The sequence below is a fragment of the Anser cygnoides genome, chromosome 3, assembly GCF_040182565.1.
Source record: "Anser cygnoides isolate HZ-2024a breed goose chromosome 3, Taihu_goose_T2T_genome, whole genome shotgun sequence".
Classification (NCBI taxonomy): Eukaryota; Metazoa; Chordata; class Aves; order Anseriformes; family Anatidae; genus Anser; species Anser cygnoides.
The window spans coordinates 97827465-97847061 of NC_089875.1; the positions used below are offsets into that span (position 1 = coordinate 97827465).

The window sequence follows — 19597 nt, forward strand, 5'->3', positions numbered from 1 at the left end:
GGGAATCAAACAAGAACATTTCTTTGCAAAAAAAAAAAATTAAAAAAAAATTAAATCGCTCAGAATTTCTGTTTTAGCAACTTTTGCTAACAGAAAAGGTGTATATATATATATATATTTGGTTAGTTATTAAACAGACCTGCGTGCTATGCTGTTTCATTCTTTATTTGTGGATTATACTTGTTAATATAATTTATTTACCATCTTTTCCAAAGTCTACCTGTGGTCTTCAAACAGAGGAGATGCAGTTCTACTATCACCTTTCTCCACTGGTCGAATATTTGTGAAAAAGCAATTCCATGTAGCTCTCTACAATTTTGTTGTTTAATCCATCATAAAATCATGCATATGCTGTCAATAATCTTATCAAAAGCAAATATTCAGCATTTTCGTTCTGATTTACTCTTTGCATTACATATGACCACACGTCCTACCAGCTTGTACACAAGGTATCTCTTATAAAAGCAACAGTTGTGACAAGTAGTTTTTTCATCCTATTACATAGGATCCTAGCTATTTTTCTGTTACTGTAATGGAGGTAGAATTAATGAAAAGAAATTTATTTGGGGTGTAAATTTAGCCTGGAAACATGCAGGGTTTTGCACTTGTACTTACCTTCTCAAGGGAAGATTTATTAATTCAGAAACAAAAATGTGTGAAAAGGTGCCTACTCATCTTGGCTTTCCACACTGAAGAATGATTTAATTTTCCAGGATTTACTAGTCTCAGTTTTCTTAGCTCGGCATCTTACCCAGCTATTTCTCACAGAGCATTCTGAGGCTAAATTAATAAATGTGCTACAGAACTATTCAAAAGATGCCGGAATACCTGCAGTTGCTGAAGTAAGAAGGTTGCCAATCGTGAAATAGGTAAGAATATTACCTTCAGAAGCACTACGTGCTACAGTATCAGAGCTGAAAGTTTTAGTTGAGAGAAAATGCCATTTTTATGCATCCCAAAAGTTCCCATTCAGTAACAGATTCTAGTTCCTCTTTCAAATCCTTTGCTTCAACCAATATTATCTAGCACTTGGTCTTTTAAACATTCTTGTAAGGACTCAGAAGCTAATCTCTGGACAGGATAAATATACGTCAGAGCTCTAACTGTTCCTTTCAAGCAAGTCACTATTTCAACCATTATGCAAGTCACTTGACCGAGAAAGCTGCTAGTCTTAAGCATAAGGGACAAAGTGCAACTCCAAACTGAGTGACTATCAAGTGGAAGTTTTCTCTACGTGTATTAATACTAGATAACATATGCAATGCTCATTTCTGTGATTCAAACTGTTTTGTGAATGTATATAAGCCTTCGTATTTTTCTCATCTTGAACAGAAGATGAAACGGAGAAGTACATGCTTGCCCTTTCAATGTTGACAAGATTCCAAATATGCTGGCATACATTCCAGTGGAAGTTTCTTGGGTTTAAACAAATAAATAAATTAAATAAATAGAAACACCTGAGTCCATTGTTTTCTTTCTTTCTTTAAAAACCTTGTGTAAGCATGGTGCGTTTTTGAAATTCTGACTGGGTTGGCTCGAGCTTTCTGAGATTGGAGCTGAGCTCAGCAACTGGAAAGTGTCTGCAGCTGATCTTTTGCTAATAGCACTGAATCACTCTCTCTCCTTCTCCCCACCTCTACAGACCAGCATTACACACAAAGGTGTAATTGGCTTTGATTAGACCAAGCCCAATTCGCATGGCATTTGGTCATCTGAGCACCTTCCCCCCACAAGATTTGCTTAGCATTTAGACTGTTTAACTGTACAGTGGGGGTGTGACCAGTGTTCTGGCAGTGCCATTATCTGTTTTACTCCCTCATCTCTGCTAAAGAAAGCAAAAACGCATTGTGTGTTTAACTGTAGGCTCATTCCAGTGTACTGCAGAAATTGCACAGACTGAAACAACTGGCTAGACTCCACTTTTGCTAGCATGAATTGAAGGCTCCAGAACATTATTCTGTAGAGTTTCTTTATTGGGACAAGGAAGTATTTCCTTGTCAGTAAAATGTTGGGCCACAAAGACCTCTTCAACAGCACAAAAGGCCGCTTGCTGTTTTCAAGCCAATGCAAAAAAAAACAAACAAAAAAAACCCCACAGATCAACAGCTCTGAAAATTATGCTTTTGTTCCCTTTTGTAGCTCTCCCTCCATTTACAAGTGGACTTGTCTCACCCCCAAAAAAATCTAGGGAAAAAGGACTGCACAAGTGTGTATCCCTGATTCTTTCATTACTGTTACTAATATAATTAGCCAAGGACAATTTGCCAGCAGTAAACTAGTTACACCAACTAGTGTCTTTATATGGTAATTAAAAGGACAATTTAGTTTTATTGTAAGAACACAAAGCCTCTTGCTATTAAAGCCTTGGACTATTAAAAATTCCTACTTAGAACAAAGGAAGAACAACCACTCGCCCTTCTTTGCCGAAAGAAGTACTATTTTAACAGTTGCACGTGACCAGACAGTAATTGTGTTTGCCAATGATAAACCATTTCAAAAGACAAACTAGCTTGACTCTCTCTTATTGCTAAACGTAGACGAACAGGCATATTAGTCATAGCTCCGTCCCACAGGAGGCTCGCATAAGTTTCCTGGTGAAGGAGTATTTCATATAACCTTAAAATAATAATTGCCTAAGACTTCCGCTGAACCAAGATCTCAATTTGTAAAAGATCTCAATGTATAACAAGACACTAGCTAGTTTTTCCTTTGTGCCCAGAGTATATTTCAAACATATGACAAAGGTAAGGAAAAAAAAAAAGCTCAGAAGCAGCAGAAATCTTGATATGAAAAGGCCTTTGAATTGAAAGGGACATGGAATTTAGTTACTGAACAAAGCCAATAATCAGAACCATCTTCTGATTCTTGTCACAAAAGCTTTATACATTACTCAGAAGACGGAATCAGATCTTTACCACCATCAATAGAAGGGTAGGTAACTAACATCTTTCCTCATTCACAAATTTGGCAATATTTCATTACTTATCTTCAAAGCATGAAGCTGATATTCCAAGCAATTGTGTTTCCCTTCAACAATTACAAGAGCACAATACGCTCATTAAATGTTCTGTTGTATGAAGTAAGAGTGCAAGTGCAGCCCTGGAGCCTAAGGGCATCGGCCAAAGGGTTGTAGGCAAAGTCTCATTAGTTAGCTACAAAAGACTAGCTACAGAACGCAAGAAGTTTTAAATATACATCCTTATCCAGAACTCATGTACCTGAAAGCTCCTCTGCTTTTCTGGTAACCTTTAAGTGGCATAATAAGAAGTTATTAAGAGATTAATTCTGTCAGTCTTGCCTAACACGCGGTTCATCCACGGTAACTCCTAAGTAATCATCTTTTATTGTATGAAAATAATGTTTTCTTGGCAAAATAAGAAATTGCAAGGGATTGTGTGTTCAAAATCATGGTTTATTGATGTATTTTTAATCGTGTAGCTTCTTGCAAAGATACACTTTATAAATTATGGAACAAGAATAGTTCTTTCCGCAGCTCTTTCAGACTTCAGTCCTCAACTCCAGGTCAGTATTTCGACATGAGATGTTCAAAGGCAAATTATGCAAAATGGCTTTAAAAAAACTACACTAAAAAGCTTCAGTTCTTTCAGAACCCAAGATACATATGATAAGCTGTATTACAGTGTCTGCACTACACCCCCAAGCAATATATGCAGGAGAAGCAGCATACAGTACCTGCACCAATCTCAAGGTACACTTCATGATTTAGCAGTACACAGCACCTGAACATCTACAGCAGCCTCAAAATTGATCTTAGTACAACAAATGCTCGAAGGATTTACAGCATCTGTAGCAAGGTTAGATGAAGGGTTATAGCACATTACAAACACGTTTAAGCGAGGCCTGCTTACTCGTGCAATCAGACCTTGCCAACGCATAAGCAGTACACACACAAGCATTTCACCATTGCGCTGTGACACTTCCCAAGCAGAGCCATGTACCCTGCCAACTCAGCCTACAGTACGGGAGGACAGCTCGCTGCCCACGCCCTTCTCCCTTTTACGTCCATCCCGTTGAGAAGGCAGGCTCCACTGAACTTGTGTAAAGCTCAAGTTACAGTTATGACCAGCTGGAATCACTGCATTGGTGGGGATGTACCTCTGCATTTAAACGTTACACTTCGTGACTGCTTGCCCTGGACTGTTTTTTTTCCTTAAGGTTGATGTTGACATAACGCCAGATCTTGAAGGCAAACAAAATAAATTTAATTTAAAGAAAAGATTTATTTGAAGTTCTTTTAAGTCACACAGCTTAACAAATATAAGACAGCTTTCTCCCCTTCACATTTCAAACCTTCACCAGAGACCACAAACACTGTCCCGTGGACAATGAGATTTTCCTATAACAATTCCTTTTGGACAAACCAGTGTCCGGGCAGATGAAGACTCACATTTTAAGCAGACTGATTTATAAAATCTGTTTAAAAAAAATAAAAACTTTGTTATCAAATTCTTGTCACAACGTAAAGGTGTTTTATACTCATAAGCTTGATCTCAAAACAAATCCCCAGCCATAATCAAATGGAACGTACTGCCTTCAGAAAAAAGAAACAGAAAAAACCACCAACCCCAGAATTTTAAAATGCTCCAAATATATACACATTTATAACTTAAGTGCTCATTAGCTACAACCTTTTATTCATGCAAGAGTTGTGAGAGGAAAAGGTGTTTCTTAGAGCGGCTTTTCTGAAAATGCAGTAAAACTCTTCACTCGTGCAAAGAACAGAGGGGTGTACATCTTGTCAATGTCGAAAGTAGTAACTGCTGTCTCACCAGTCGATCTGCAAAGAGCATTATAAAAGTTAAATCAGACACAAGTTGCTGTTTAACTCCCTCAATTATGCAGTCAAGTTCCACAGTACAGCACGTGCAAACTACAGCTGGAATGTACGTATCTTTCACACCGCCTCGTTCTGAAAGCATGTGAACGCTGGCTAGGTCACACCATACAGAATACACTTCTGCTTTAATAACAAAGAAATCACTTCCCCTTCTGCTTTTATTTCTAGCTCCAAAACTTGAAAAAGAGCAGGGTATCACTTAAGCCATCATATTAGTCTTAAAAAAAAATCCCCTTTCATTTGTTTCAACTAGAAACGTGAATTCAGAACATAAAGTGACAGCAAGAACTTGTCTGTAAGTTTACAATACAAAAAAAGAAAACAAAATCCATGTATTTCTGAATATTAGTTAAAAAAAAAAGAAGTGCATGTCCCCTATCTGTGTCTTATATTCATCTTTATTCTAGTTTCAAAAGGACACCAGGATACTGACAGATAAAGCAGAACCCTACCCGAACAGGAATTTCAAGCTGAAAAGAATGTCTTCGATACTGCCACTTCTTAAAAAATGAGGTATGCAAATATTTGTTCTTATAAAAGCTGTTTTTCTGTTTGTGTAAGTTACCTATACTCCCAACCACTAGTAGTTTACTTCTTAGATTTTGTCCCTATAAAAGCACCGAATACAGAGGTTAAGAAGACTGGAAGACAAGACCACCTAGATCCACCCTAAATGCCAATGCCAAACATCTGGACAGCCAACCTGCCCACAGTTTAGAGTGGAAGGTGCAGGAACAGGGGTTAAAGCTCCTGCCGGGTTAGCGATGAGGACAGCTGGCCACACACCCGTACTTTGCACGGCTGGATTCTGCGGTCTGCAAGCACCACAGTGCCCACACAGCGGGTGCAGTGACTCTCTCATAACGGTATTTATAGCTTGCACGGTTACAGAGGAACAGAAATAGACCTTAATGAATATAGGCTTGCCACACACTTTTACTGGCATCACACTGGAGTCACCTGAACGCTGTGCATAAATCCTTTAAATGGCTACAATGCTGCAACTCAACTGCTCAGTGTGCTTCCCATACCGTTAGAAAAAGTTATTCAGATCTTGGGATTTCTTAAAGTTCGCTACAATACATCAAATCAGGACCAATTACTGTTCCCAGGACATTCTGTTAGAGCCTCATCAGTCTCAGAGCCTACACATTTTCTGAACTTAGCACTGGACAAATTCATGTCGCATGTATTCTTACAATTAAGTATCCTTCTTTGATCTCGCTCTGCATTTACTCACTTGTAAGTTATGTGACAAGAATGATGTATCCAAACCAGTTTGTTGAACCTCTGGCGCCCACTGGAGCACAACTGCAGTCCTACATGGAAGCTGTGATCTGTTTCTTGTACAGGAACACGACGGAAATACCTGTATTTGTGGTAGTCAATTGGTTTCTGTGGAAAGAAAAAAAAAGTTTTGAATTTAGATGTTTTCACAGGAAAATAAGAACAGAGGACACCACCCAAACTACATAAACTCACTGTAAAGTAAGGTAACACTTCTAACTCATTTATTTTCATTTAATGCTGTGGAACATCTACACACATAGTCAAAAATGATCTCAGAAAATGACCTCTTCCACCCTTCCCCCGTTCATTACAAACTACCTAACAGCACCACACATAGCAATTAAGCCTAAAGAGGAGAACCACTGCCCAATTGTGAACCAAATATTTATCTGTCTTAATAAAGATTATTACAGATTTGAGGAAAAAAGACAATTCATCACGTTTATGTATTTATGTTAAACATTTTTAAACATTCATTTTTCAATCCTCTGGTGTAATACAAATCTTCGGGTGCCTTAAAATATTCAGTCTGAGAAAAACCTTATTAAAAAGCCCTCTCCTTAAATTATTTTTCTCTATTCTGTATTCTACCTACCTCTTCCTTTTTCTTCATTATTACAGCAAATACTTTGGTTTGATTGTCCGTTTCCTGTGAAAGACGATAATGGCCAAGTAAGATTGCATCCGTTCTGGAAGGTTAAGAGGAAGACAGTGTCAAGGGCAAAGAAGTTTGCTGTCCCAAAAGTCTTCTACAAATATCAGTAATGAAAAGAAGACTATGTATCATAATCCAGGAGACCTATTTTTATTTGCATTTGGTAAATACCAGGCTCATTCATAGTACAAAATTAGGAAATCATTTTGGAAGGCTGCTTTTAAATTTTCCCAGATAGAACTGATTAACTTATCTTTACTGTCCTATCTAGCCTGCTGCTAAGTATTTTCAGGTTTCTGGTGAACAGCTCAAGCCTGTTCTGAAGTCCCAAATGATTTTCTGTATTTTTAATAAGGCCATACAAACATCAAAAAGAAATCAAGCAATAATTTACGCGAGTCCCACCAAAAACTTCACTGTCCTTCACAAACACAGTCAAGGAAATGTGAGAAAGCAGTCAATTACAAAATGGTATCTTTAAAAGTATACTAAAGCCACCAATCGAACAACATGTATTCTTCCATTTACTTCCTTTCAAAGTTCAAAAACATGTATCCTGCAGAGGAAATCTACTTATAATACCAGGACCTTAAAGCGAAGGGTATCTTGGCATAAAGACCAAAACTCTTTGTAGTTCCCAGTAGTTTTCCTACAACAAAAATAACATTACATTTTTGCTGTTGTCTTGCTAAGCCCAGATACAGAATTGGACACAAAAGTAAGTAGAAATTGCCACACAGAAGCGATAGGGAAACTGTACAGCTAAATATTTTCTTTTGTTAACCTTGTATTTTTAGTCCGTAAGCGAGGAACGATAGATTGAGGATCTTCAGGAGTTGTTAGCATCATAACTTGACCATCTGGAAAGAATCTCAAATACCTGCAAAAATATAATTACACAATATAAATCTAGATTTATTTATTTATTTTAAAAATCACTGGACATTTCACAGAAGGAGATAGCAGAAAAAGAGATCAAAACACTAAAGAGAGTTTTGAAGATTAAAAGATCAAGTTATGAGGAGTTATGCAAAAGGAGTTTGGGAGTTGGGGAGCTTTGCCAGCTCTCACTAAAGCAAGCAGGCTATTCTGGAGTCAAAACTGACCTCAAGTAAGTTTTCTCCATTTCCAGCACCCATTGAAAGAAATGCAATAAAATCTTAATTACAGTGTTAGTATGGAATGGACAATGTCATATGGTCTTTTTCAGGTTCTGGGATCTGATTAACTTTTACACTACTCAGATACCATCTTGATGTTTGGGAGACTCTATAAATAGCCATGAGATTCAACAATTTCTATTAAGTTTCCAGCCTCAGAAAAGACAGCGGAGTGGAACAAACTTAGTGAACAGCAGAATGAAGGACAAAAGAAAAATAGCCTGAAGAAACCAATGGGAACGTATTTACAGCAAGTTGAGAAAGCTCAGCCTCTTGATTACGTAAAACTGGTTACAAATGAGTTAAAATAAACAGCTCTCATATAATCACTTGTTTTCCCTTTGCTAAAAGCAATTATTATATCAGAAATGTAAAAGAGAAGTGATTTGGGGAATGAAATCTGTCTATTAATGTTATTACTGTTGAACTTCTATCCCCATGAAACAGTATAACCAAACATGAAATGTGTTTCTAAGTCCGCCTCTAATTATTGTAACAAGGACTATTTCTTAAGACCTGTTCTCAAAAAAAAATATATAGCCTTGCACACAGTAATAGCTCCACTGGGTTTTACAGAGTGATTAATGTTTGAGATATCAAGGGCTGGATCTAAAGAACTTAAGAGAGAGAAACATTTCACTCACTCATTGTACTACAGTTCTACCTGTAATATTCCACTTGGTGCCATGCTCTATAGAAACCATCAAGAGATTGTTCTCCTTGGCGTATGTACGTTGTCTTGCTGATATACACACCTACAGGAAAGAAGGAAACAAGCATATGAACAAAAACGAAGTGTATACAATACTTAAGATTAAAAATGGTAACCCGAAACTTTTGAGTTTTTGTTACTTAAATACGTGGAAGTTTTTGTTTGTCCCGTACACCCTCCCCTTGTTTTTACAGATATTCTACAGATTCAAAAGCCCACAGAATCACAGAATGGTTGAGGTTGGAAGGGCGAGAGCTGGTTACCCAGTCCCAATAAATTCAGATCAGGTCTAACAAAGTCATAAACATAAAACCCATCTGATTGCTCCTGTCATGGTTACATGCAGTAACTAAAATCTGTTGCCCAAAGTACACCTCACCATCAAATCGAACGCGAGGCCTTTCCAAAAACATTTCCCTCCAAGAGGAATACGGAACAAGCTTATTGCAACTCCTGCCCCATACTTTCAAACAGACTTGGTGCCAGATTTCAGGATCTCTAGTAAAAATAAGAAAAAAGTAAAACTTTTAACTCAAAACTTTCCTGCAAACTTCATCTTTTATGTATCAGAACAACAAATGCCTTTATTTGGTTTGAATGCAACTGAAAGAAGCTTTCTTGAGCTACTGTGGCTCATAGAGTAGCATAATTTAAAGTCATTAATTTCCTTAATCCTGGAGCATTTGAAAGCCATTTCCTTCTCCCCAAGAAATCCAAGAACACAATGTAATTTTCAGCCAAGTACAGAAGAGCATTTCAGCAGTCTGGCACTCCTCTGTGTGGCCATGAGGATAACGACACGACAAACGTTTTGGAGACCTTGCAAACAGGGCAAAAGTACTTTCAGTTACTTTTATTACAGTGAAGTCATCTAACATACCGATCAGTGGCATACTCAAAAGCTGATTAGCACCGTGAGGAGCGTAACATGGGACTTGCCATGGGAAGAAAATGCAGGACATGGTCCTACACACAAAATTTAGTGGCCTGCATGAAAACAAACCAATGAAAGAAAAAAAAAACCTGACCCCTTCAATACTGACAATTTTGTTCTATGAATTTGTTATCCACCTCTACATACTGTTTATACATGCTTGTGCATAAAACAATTTTTTTTCTTCCTTAGAGCAGATAGAAGCTTTACTCTAGGTAAATTGTCTACAATACCTGGCACAAATGTAAAATCCTCGGCAAACAAGAGATAATTGCTCTAATGATCTTAGGTCCAAGTCACTCGAAACCACCCATCGGAAGATGTACATTAGTACTTCCAAAGGCAACGCTGCAAATAGAAAACAGTTTCTTGTTAGATTGTAATGTGTAAATCAATAGTTTGTCTGTATTTCAGTTACTGACATTCTGACTTTCCACAAAAAAAAAATAAATCTATTTTTCCACACTGCAGGCAGATACCATGGTAGCTACCAAGAACAAATGGAAAAAAAAAAATCAGAAGTTAAGACTCAATTGCATTATGTTAAAACAACAGGACAAAAATGCAGTGTTAGACTACAAATATGAGTACTTGTAAGGTACCAAATTCCACAGGTACATTGCACATACAGTGTCTGTAAAGCTGCTTTTTTATTCCATCTCATCTAATGTATAACATTACCTCAAAGCACACTGCTTTGGCAAGACAAGCTCAGATCACATTCCGTAATGGATAAAACACCCTAAGAACAATGTATGCACTACGAAATTGGTGTCACGTCACTCTGTATTTTGTGGTACAAGTCCAGTGGTGTTATGAAAATGTTAATGTTATCACATGTTATAAAATGTTATCATACAGCATTGTTTTAAAACGTCTTCTAATGTAATATAAGATAATGACAGAATCCTCATCAGAGCTCCACAAGATCATATGAGAATTCTCCTAGCATTCTCACTGAATTTCTAATGCCCTAAGAATTTTGGCTTCATTTCCTTCTTATAACTTTCTGCCTCCCTGTGTTTTCTCTGTTTCAGCTGTAAATAGTCTTGTTCACTGATCTTCTATTATTAGGAATTACATTTCATTTATTTTCAACAAGTGGTGCTTTCTGGAGCCTACGGCTTGACCTGTAACACCACATCCACAAAAGACTCAATGACCTTCCTCAGTATAACTGCTTTGAGATCAAGTGAAAATAGCTGAGGCACAAATCATACATACTACATAAAAAAGGTTGTAGGTTTAAGGCAAAACCATCCACGACATCGTTAGATATAACTATAAAAGTAAATAAAGAGATACTGTGCACTTTTCTCTAAAATTACCTTTAGAATGAAAAAGGTAAATGTTTTAATAAAGTCAGAGTGAAACATCTACAAAAATTCTTCCCCTGAACTCCTGAAGCCCATCTTAACTCATACCTGAGATATGGGTCTGATTAACGTCAAGCTCAGGCTGACAAAGTTTGACGGAAGAGTCCTGAAGAGTTAACTGTTGCTGGAAATCTGACAGGAGATCAGCCATTTTGCCATCCTCTTCGTTATCCTCAACACTAGGAAGAGGGAATGCCAAAACTGATATCAGACATAACAACAGGTGTCCTTATCTTTGCATCAATTTGCTGGATCATATTTAAGTTGCATGTCACAATATGGTCCTTTAACAGGCTCATGCTTGCTTGCACAAAGTAACCACAGACTACACAATTCTCCTTAGTCTCATAACAAAATACTTTCCTTCTCCTACGTTGGGATACAAAGTTGTTGAACAATCTTCCAGTCAATTTTTAGTATCACTTAATTCTACTCTAGACAAGCTTAATAGGATGAGCTGAGAATAAAGAGCCCAGCCTGCAACTAGCAGACTTATCAATGGGTTTTAAAACTTATAGAGAGGACAATTATGTTTGGGCCTGTCGTGACTAAAACCATAGTAAGATGTTACACTGAACAAACCTGCCTTTATTTTGATGACTATGATGGAAAGCCCCAGGACCTACAGGACACACTGTAAATCATTTTACTCAGGTTTCAATACTCCTATGCACTTAATTAGTAAATTTTCGTACTCACCACCTCTTTCCAACTCCATCACCATCTGGGGACCGTGTATAGGTGATCCTAAACTCTATGTCAGGTACAAGCTGCATGGCTAGACGATAAAACTTGATGGCTGCAAACAAAAGGTCTAATATTTAAATGTGTCTGATGCCTATATTAGCTTACCAAAGCAAAGACTTGTTTCAGAGAGATGACTTCAAGTAGAAGTACTGAAAACTGAAAAACGTGGAAAATGTCTTTGCATAGTAAATCCTGTTTAATCTAAACAGATTAGGCGTAAATTCAATACAGAAGAAAAACAAATCAAACCCTGTCAAAACTAAAAACTTCATATACTCCTTCATAATAAAGATTTCTCATGTTTCAGCTTTTACAGATTTGCCTTAACCATAAAAAAAAAAAATCAGTTGTGGAGTACAAAATTTTAGAGTAAATGCTATTTTATGCTAAAGTCCTGATTTTGTTTGTTGCATAGGACTGGAAGTTTTTCCAGCAAGCCACAGAATTTTTAAGCATTGCTGTCATAAATAACCAAAAGGAACATGAAACTGAATTTGAAAGAAGATGTAGGTATACCTTAAATTCCCAATATAGTACAGACAAATATTCAGACATACATAACATTATATAGGTGAAGTATCAAAAAATATTGCTGTATGTTTAAAAAAACATCGACAACAGACCCAAAACAAGTAAATTTTACCATGGTACCATGGAAGCTACACAAGGCACAGAAGCAAGCCACTCAAAACACTGAGGATGAGAAACCTGACTGGTTTGAAAGAAGCCTTTTCAGAAAGCAAACAAAAGACTATGGGATGTGAGAGAGAACTGACAGCTGGGGCTTCATCCAGCACTCAGAGAAAGTACTTCTGCCTTTAACACTCCAAAGATGCTACAAACACTGAGTAGAGAAAGAGGCAAAGGAAAAAAACCCTGCGTGAAAGAACTGTTACTTAAGATGCAGCATGGCTTTCTTCTGAGTTAACTCTGTGGATCCTTCTGAAGGCAATGGATTCATTGTACATGCATACATGATCTTAACACCAGTATTAAAAAAGACTGAATGTATTTATATGTCTCTTTATATCCCCACATGATTATTCCCACGTGATGATACTAAGACCGGATAGCCATTCTCCCTCAGCTTGGACCTTTAAAAAGACAAACCAAACCATCAGTGAGTTTGGAGCTCAGAACTTGATACACTAATGAGTCTGAGAAGCCTGAGTTTGGGACAAGTAAGTGTTCATGTTCCCTTGAGTACTTGTCAGTGCTGCTGACTGACAGCTAGCATCCTGTGGCTGGTGAGGATAGGGAACAGCAGCAGCCTCAGCTGAACAGATCAGTCTCAACTTTAGCATTCTGTCTCCGAGCTAGGCCTGTACTGTACTTGAGCACGAAGAAGCTGCTTCACATAACTGCCTCACAAACGTCAGGTATCAGCAGATACCAGAAGCAGGCTTAAAATGTCACTTGGATTCTGGCGAACTGGGCCAGGTCAGCAGATAAAAGTGTGGTCTGAAAACAGATGTCCCAACACACGCTCAGTAATTTATCTGTCTGGTGTAGGACCTTGTTACTGAGGTCTCACATGGATGTATGTGTAGGAACAGTCCTCCCAAACAACTGCTACACGTATCGAGGCCCTGCTTCTCATGACATGGCTGAGCATCACTTGCTGGTGGGAAGTGCAGAATAACTGTTTTCTCCTTTTGATTCTGTGTGGGCTACGCCTTTTTTTTTTTCCCTTTAAGCTAGTGCGAAAATTTTTAGATTTCAAAATACTCTCGTGTTTTGTCCACAATCTAGAAATTCTTTCCTTGATTCTTTCAACCATAGATCTGCGATACAATGGTTCCTTTTACAGCATGGTTGTTTGCTTATCCAAATAATTCTCAAATTACTGTTAGCCTTCAGTTTAAGTTCACTGTCATCATGCACTCTTATTCATAAATTAGTAGGTTAAATTACTCTGCAGCAAAGACACTCACTGCAGACTTCCTATTACCTTCATAAAGGGCCCCATTTTGTTCTTCTTCTACTGCCTTCAGGAAAAGTTCTTTTGCCTGCAGAATAAATTACACAGAACACTTAAGTTGGTTGTAAATACAAGAGCAATGCCATTTGATTTTAAATTATTTTTCATCTTATCTACTATACTCTGCAAAGGAGTACAAAATACCTCTATACACAAAATGATAGAACATGTTCATAAGCTACAAGCCAGAAGTGAAATTCCCATACAACAACTTCTCCAAGTTCTTTAAAAAAAGATTTAAACAAGTTAAAAAAAAAAAAGAAAAAAAGTCCCATCAGCCTGCACCTGGATCACAGCATGGTGCTGGAGGTGTAAGAAGTGTAGAAAGTTAACACAACTATTCTAACTGGATCACAATACTTCCATCGTGACTCACTTTTCACAGGGTTATATAAATTAATTCTTTTCAGTACTTTGACTCCTTTAGAACAGCAGGTGGACTTGCAGCTATGACAATGCTTTGCAAAGCTTTGTAGCTTTACAAAAACAGATAGCTATCCATTCCAAAAGGAGATGACGAGATGGAAAAGAACCAAAAAATAGCCTAAGCCTCATCTTAGGAAATAAAAGACACTGATTATTGAAGTAGTATTGAAATATTTAGGAGAAAATGCAATGCTACACTGGGATGGAAAATAACAACAGAACCACACATTCATTTTTTGTACCTTTTCCTCTTTTGCTATCTCCTGTTTCCCTCTGGTATCTGCAGACTTTACTCCAAGTCCTCTTGGTGATGCTCTGCATGGCGGAGTTTCCAACCCGCTAGAACTCACACCTGGGGCAAGCTCAAACATCCACTGAGCTCTGAACATCTGGAGCTCTGCCTAAAACATCCAATTAATTCCGACTTAGTATCACGTATTCAGACAGTATGCCTTCTAAGCGGAGATTATACAGTACTAACACACAAAAGAATTCCAAATTATGCATTACACTTCCAAGTCTTGGTTCTTCCAAGGTTGTTAACATGGACAGTTAGCAATAGTTCTATAGAACATTTTTTAAAAGTGCACGTGTATTTGTTCAATGTCATTCAGTAACACAATTGCCTTTATCCGGACTGTCTACCTCAGAAGAAAAACTGGGATGTTCCAAGAAGTGGCTGTTAGTAGTATGGTTATGACCTAAGACTCCACAGAAAAATATGCTTTTGAGAGATATCGTGTGTTCTTATTCATGCAGAACTACCTTAGGCACGAATTAATTCTTGAAATGAAAATGCAGAAAAGCTCATTTTTGTACGTAAGCATACTAAGCTTTACAACAATCAAGGCCGTCATTTAGATAAAATACAACTGAGGCCTTACATTCCTTTCTCTTTTAAGAAAGAAAGCATTACGCTTTGTGAAACAAGACAAGTTATTCTTGCCATGCATTTTCTTCACCATCTTTGAAGTTACACTTTAAGTGTTTCTAGCAGTTGTCAAGACTGCTAGGGAGCACCAACACAGAAAACAAGCAAATGTAAGAAAACATGTTTTTCTATCAGACTGCTTTTATCAACTTTCTGCTCCAGAAGAAAGTGTCACATTACGCCTGAGTTTAATCAATACAGAAATTGCTGTCTGATTTCCACAGTTCTTCAAAGAAATTCCAGATCTGCCACAAACTTCCATCTGTACAGCTACCTGACGGCTGACTTTACTGAAGCACAATGTAAAATTTCACTTTTGGAGGGGCAGAGACATTAAGCACACGTCATATCAACAAATACGTGATAACCAGATGAACACAAACAGTGCAGCTGAAATCACAGCAGTGCTGCGTTCAAAATAAAATGCTAGTGTATACAACGTACCTGAAGATTTGCTTCACCAGATCTTTCGTTGTCATCAGTTCTTACCAAATCAGAGTGACAATCTTCTTCAGCTTCTGCCTAGTAGAGAGTAGTCAGATGTGATTACAGAGTGCAAGTCCCTACAGAACTTTCATAACACACAACTATCATGGATACACATTAAAAAAAAAAAAATACCACACACACACCGCTTCTCCCACATCATACGTGTCCACTCCCACTGGTCAATCTTAATTGACAATAAAAATTAATCTTAAATTAACCGGTATTGTTTGCACTTCCCTATTAACCCAATGAAGATGTTTCTTGCCCTTCAGCCCTATCGATCCAACGCAGGCTAGTTATATATCACTTGAAGGCTCACATACACGAGCACGCTGCCACGATACCCAAATAAAAACACTCAGTGTCCACATCAAAACACAGAACCAAAACTTCCTTAAACCGTGGTGTGATTCATAGAGGAAATCAAAAATAATCACTATCTTCTCATTGTAAAGATAACCAATAGTTTTGGTTTAATACTTATGAAAGCATGAAAAGACAAGTTCTTAGAGTAACAATAGCTACTTTATGAAATGATGGGACAGTAAGGGCAATCTCAAAAAATTACATATGAAAATATAAAGTACCCGCCCTATTGAAAAAGGAGTTAAGAAGCTAGTATGAGAGCTTGACGGCTGGTTTTGTTTACAATACTGCTGTGAGATAAGTTAAACAAATAAGACCTTAAATGAGACAAAGCTTTTACTGAACTTAACAAGGCCCAACATATCAGTTAGACAGCTAGTTTAAGAGCAGAACTTAAAAATACCCCTCCTTAAAAAAAAAAAAAAAGAAAAAAAGAAGCTTCCCCCATCCTACTTCAGAAAGGGAAATTTCTCATTGCTAAAATGTACTTGGACTGTATAGAATCTGTGCTAAAATAAAACAAACTCTGAGTATCAGTGACAAGCCACCACAATGAAAACAGCAGCAAGATGCCAGTAGAGAAAAAAAAAAATCAATAAAGACTGAGACATTTGTTTAAAGTTCTTCCTGCTTCTGAGGCATCCCAGTTTTTATAAGATTCTGTGCTAAAATTCACATCTAGCTCTGCAAGTATGTCACACAAAGTGAGATTAAGAAGGTAAACCTGGCATTAAGATTACCAGCACTACTTATAGAAGCTCTGCGTCCCCCTCCATCCTCCTGCAGATAGCCCTCGAAGACTTAAAATGACATCCTGTAAACTTACTAGTGAGAGTCTTTGGAGTTCTCGTAATTAAATCCCTATCTCCTGCACAGCATCAGTGCAGCTGTCAAAGCATTTCTGCATTCAGAAAGTTTACAGAATTTATATAACACCTGGACGCTGACGATCAAGCAGAACACTGGCAAACCCGATGGGCAAAAGTTTAATCTCTTTGTCTTGGTGACAAGCACATCCCTGGAGTCCAGCTCGTAGCACCTGTCCCTGGTTCCCTAAACTACCACAGACTTACTGGACTGGCTTGTCATCTGTAGATGTGCTTTCACTGATACGTTGGTTGATTGATCTTTTACAATTCAATATGCAAACAGCATTGGTTGGTTAAAAAAGACATTGTGTCTGCTTCTACACTGATTCTTAAGGTTGTGTATTTTAAATTTCTCAGTGGAGGAAGTAGGTAAGCCAGAATGTACCAAAGCCTTAAATCTGAGCAAGGAGTAAAATAACTTAGAAACATCATGGTTTTTGACTCCAGAATTTGGTTGCAGGCTGTTAACGTTGTACAAGTTGCAGCAGACCTACCTATCAGCAGAGTACTTCGGCACAGAGGGGCTACACCTACGCCGGGCAGAGACAGGCAGGAACAAGCTAGCTCTGCCACGCATGTCTTGTATCTGCGTTATTACGGCACGGTGCTGGCACAAACAAGGCCTACCTCTGCCTGCACAGAGTGCAGAGCCACAAGGCTTCTGGCTTGCAGCTGAATTTTGTCCAGGCAGCTCTCAGTCTGGGCAGAAGAAGCCTGGTTTTATCTGCAAAATGCAGAGACTAGGAAAGTTATTTCTAACTAAATCAACACATTATCTCCCGGCGCATAAAGGCACACCCATTAAAAGCTTTAAACTACAAAGTCTGCAAATAAGCTATTTTAAGCCAATAAGAGTTGGAATTGCATTTTAAAGTTGGCTGAAGTCTACCTTGTTGGTTCCTTCCAGCTCGGGGTACTCTCTGGTTCTACCTACTGTTCAAAAACTTGGTTTCAGTAACTTTTCATGAGTCTTGATTTTCTTCCCCTTGCCTTTGTTTCAACTGCCCTACCTGCTCTTCATTTCTGAGTCAAAAATCAGCCATGGTTCTGGATCAACTGCTTCCAAAATATGGTTCAATGCTCTTTAACACTTCAATGTGCTCTCAATCTCAATCCAAAATAAAAAATAAAAATAAAAATATACCATACTATGGAGACCTACTCCAAAGCCCAACAGCTGTACAAAAAACCAGAAAGCATTAAAAAATTCTTTACAACCAAAGTTTGGCTTTCATCTTTACTTCTATGCCGAGTTCACGTCTGTTCTGCAGTCTCTCATATGACAGGTTTGTCTTCTGTCAGCAGTGACAGCACAAGCTATCATCCCTCCAAATTTATCAGTAATGCAATTCTTTCACGTTGCTACTGAACAGCTAACTGGACTGGAAAACTGTTCTCTATTAACAACCTTTCTGCTCTTTATTTGATCTGTGAAATCCCCATGGTTTTGCTAGTACAAACACGTAAACACACGGGTAAAGCAGGCATCACCACTGGCAGGCAGCTCATGAGATCGTACCCAGGGCAGGTTTTGACTTGTAAAAACTGGCTCCTTCCCTGCATTCTGGTAATACTTAAGCTGTAATTATAGCTCCTCAAGTTCACAGAATCAGGTACTGTTACTACTTAGTAGCTTAAAGAAATCAAGCCTGTTCATCTTTACTATTGGCCTTCCTTGTGCTACAACTCAGGCATCCTACGTAACAGCGACTCGATCCTGCTTAAAAAGCGAGCCATCCTCAGTGCAGGCTGATCAGCTCAAACGATTTTTGCCGTGAGAAAAGTGGCAGCAAACCAAGCATCCAAAAGGTCAACAGGGAGACAGCAAACATCAGAGCCAGCCTGTGACCTGCAAAAAGAAGTCTGCTGAGTCAATTTGATTCTGATTTGTTTGCAAAGCTTTAGAAAATATTTGCCAAATGCAAAAACTAGCTTACGTGTGTGTGGCTTAGCTTTAACTATTTTGCAATCAACAACTGCATGCTGCTCTCCTCCGAGCACAACAGCCACTTCCTAGAGGGCTCGGCACTGCAGCTGAGCATTCCGGATCTTTGCTTCAGCAAAATAAAGGTAAGAAACAGTTCAAAGCCCAAGAGGGCTACGTGCCAATCGTTGGGAACTGGAGAATAAGCAGGGATGACACTGCAAAACTGTGACCGATGGCCAACGCTCTCCTTGAACTGTAGGGAAATGAGGAGTAGCTCATGGTTTTGTCTATGTGGTTGGAGTGATATTATGTCCAAAAATTGGTGTTTTAAGTCGTAGTGGTGAGTTCTGAGGGCTCTTGAAGGATATAAAAGGCTTGGGTTTGAATGGCCGGGCTCTCAGGGCGGACAGCTGAACTGACCCGGCGGTGCTGTCGGGAAAGCAGCCCTGACCCAGCCTCCTGACACCTCAGACCCCAAACCCTTAACGAGCGGGGTGCCTGCCCCCAGATCACCTCAGAGGCGTCGCGTTAAGGGGTGCAGCCCCCGCTCCCGGCAGCGGCCGCCCCCCAGCCCGGCCCCACCGCCCTCCGCCGCCCCCTCTCACCATGCTGCCGGCCCTCGGGCGGCTCCGTCCCGTGCCGGGGGTCCGTGCCCCCCTTCCCTCGTCCCGCCTGGTCCCCGCGGGGGGCACTTAGCAGAGTTCTCGGTCGGAGAAGCGCACCACGCAGCGGGAGTCGCGGCGGGCCCTGCGGACGGCAGCCATCTTGCCCGGCGGTGAGGGGCCGGCGGAGCGGGAGCGGCGGGGACACGGCGCCACACCGACCCGCCGCGCCAGAGCGCCGCCCGCCGCGCGGGCCGCTCTGAGGAGACAGCGC

General features: G+C 39.1%; 1 protein-coding gene across 2 annotated transcripts; it reads right to left on the reverse strand.

Annotated features, from left to right (window-relative positions):
* Window positions 1-3391: 3391 nt before the first annotated feature.
* On the reverse strand, window positions 3392-19573 carry FBXO9 (F-box protein 9). Of its 2 annotated transcripts, none has more exons than XM_048078089.2 (13): window positions 19327-19573; window positions 15515-15588; window positions 14382-14540; window positions 13684-13741; window positions 11685-11784; window positions 11034-11164; window positions 9843-9957; window positions 9055-9173; window positions 8628-8718; window positions 7588-7683; window positions 6744-6837; window positions 6099-6253; window positions 3392-4798 (listed from the first exon to the last, which is right to left on the reverse strand). In XM_048078089.2, exons 3-13 carry the CDS (start codon window positions 14526-14528, stop codon window positions 4690-4692), a joined length of 1215 nt encoding a protein of 404 aa, XP_047934046.1. In that variant the 5' UTR covers window positions 14529-14540; window positions 15515-15588; window positions 19327-19573; the 3' UTR covers window positions 3392-4689. The 2 variants fall into 2 exon arrangements, with proteins under 2 accessions (XP_047934046.1, XP_047934044.1); XM_048078087.2 differs by having other exon boundaries at window positions 15515-15592; window positions 19327-19495.
* Window positions 19574-19597: the final 24 nt, after the last annotated feature.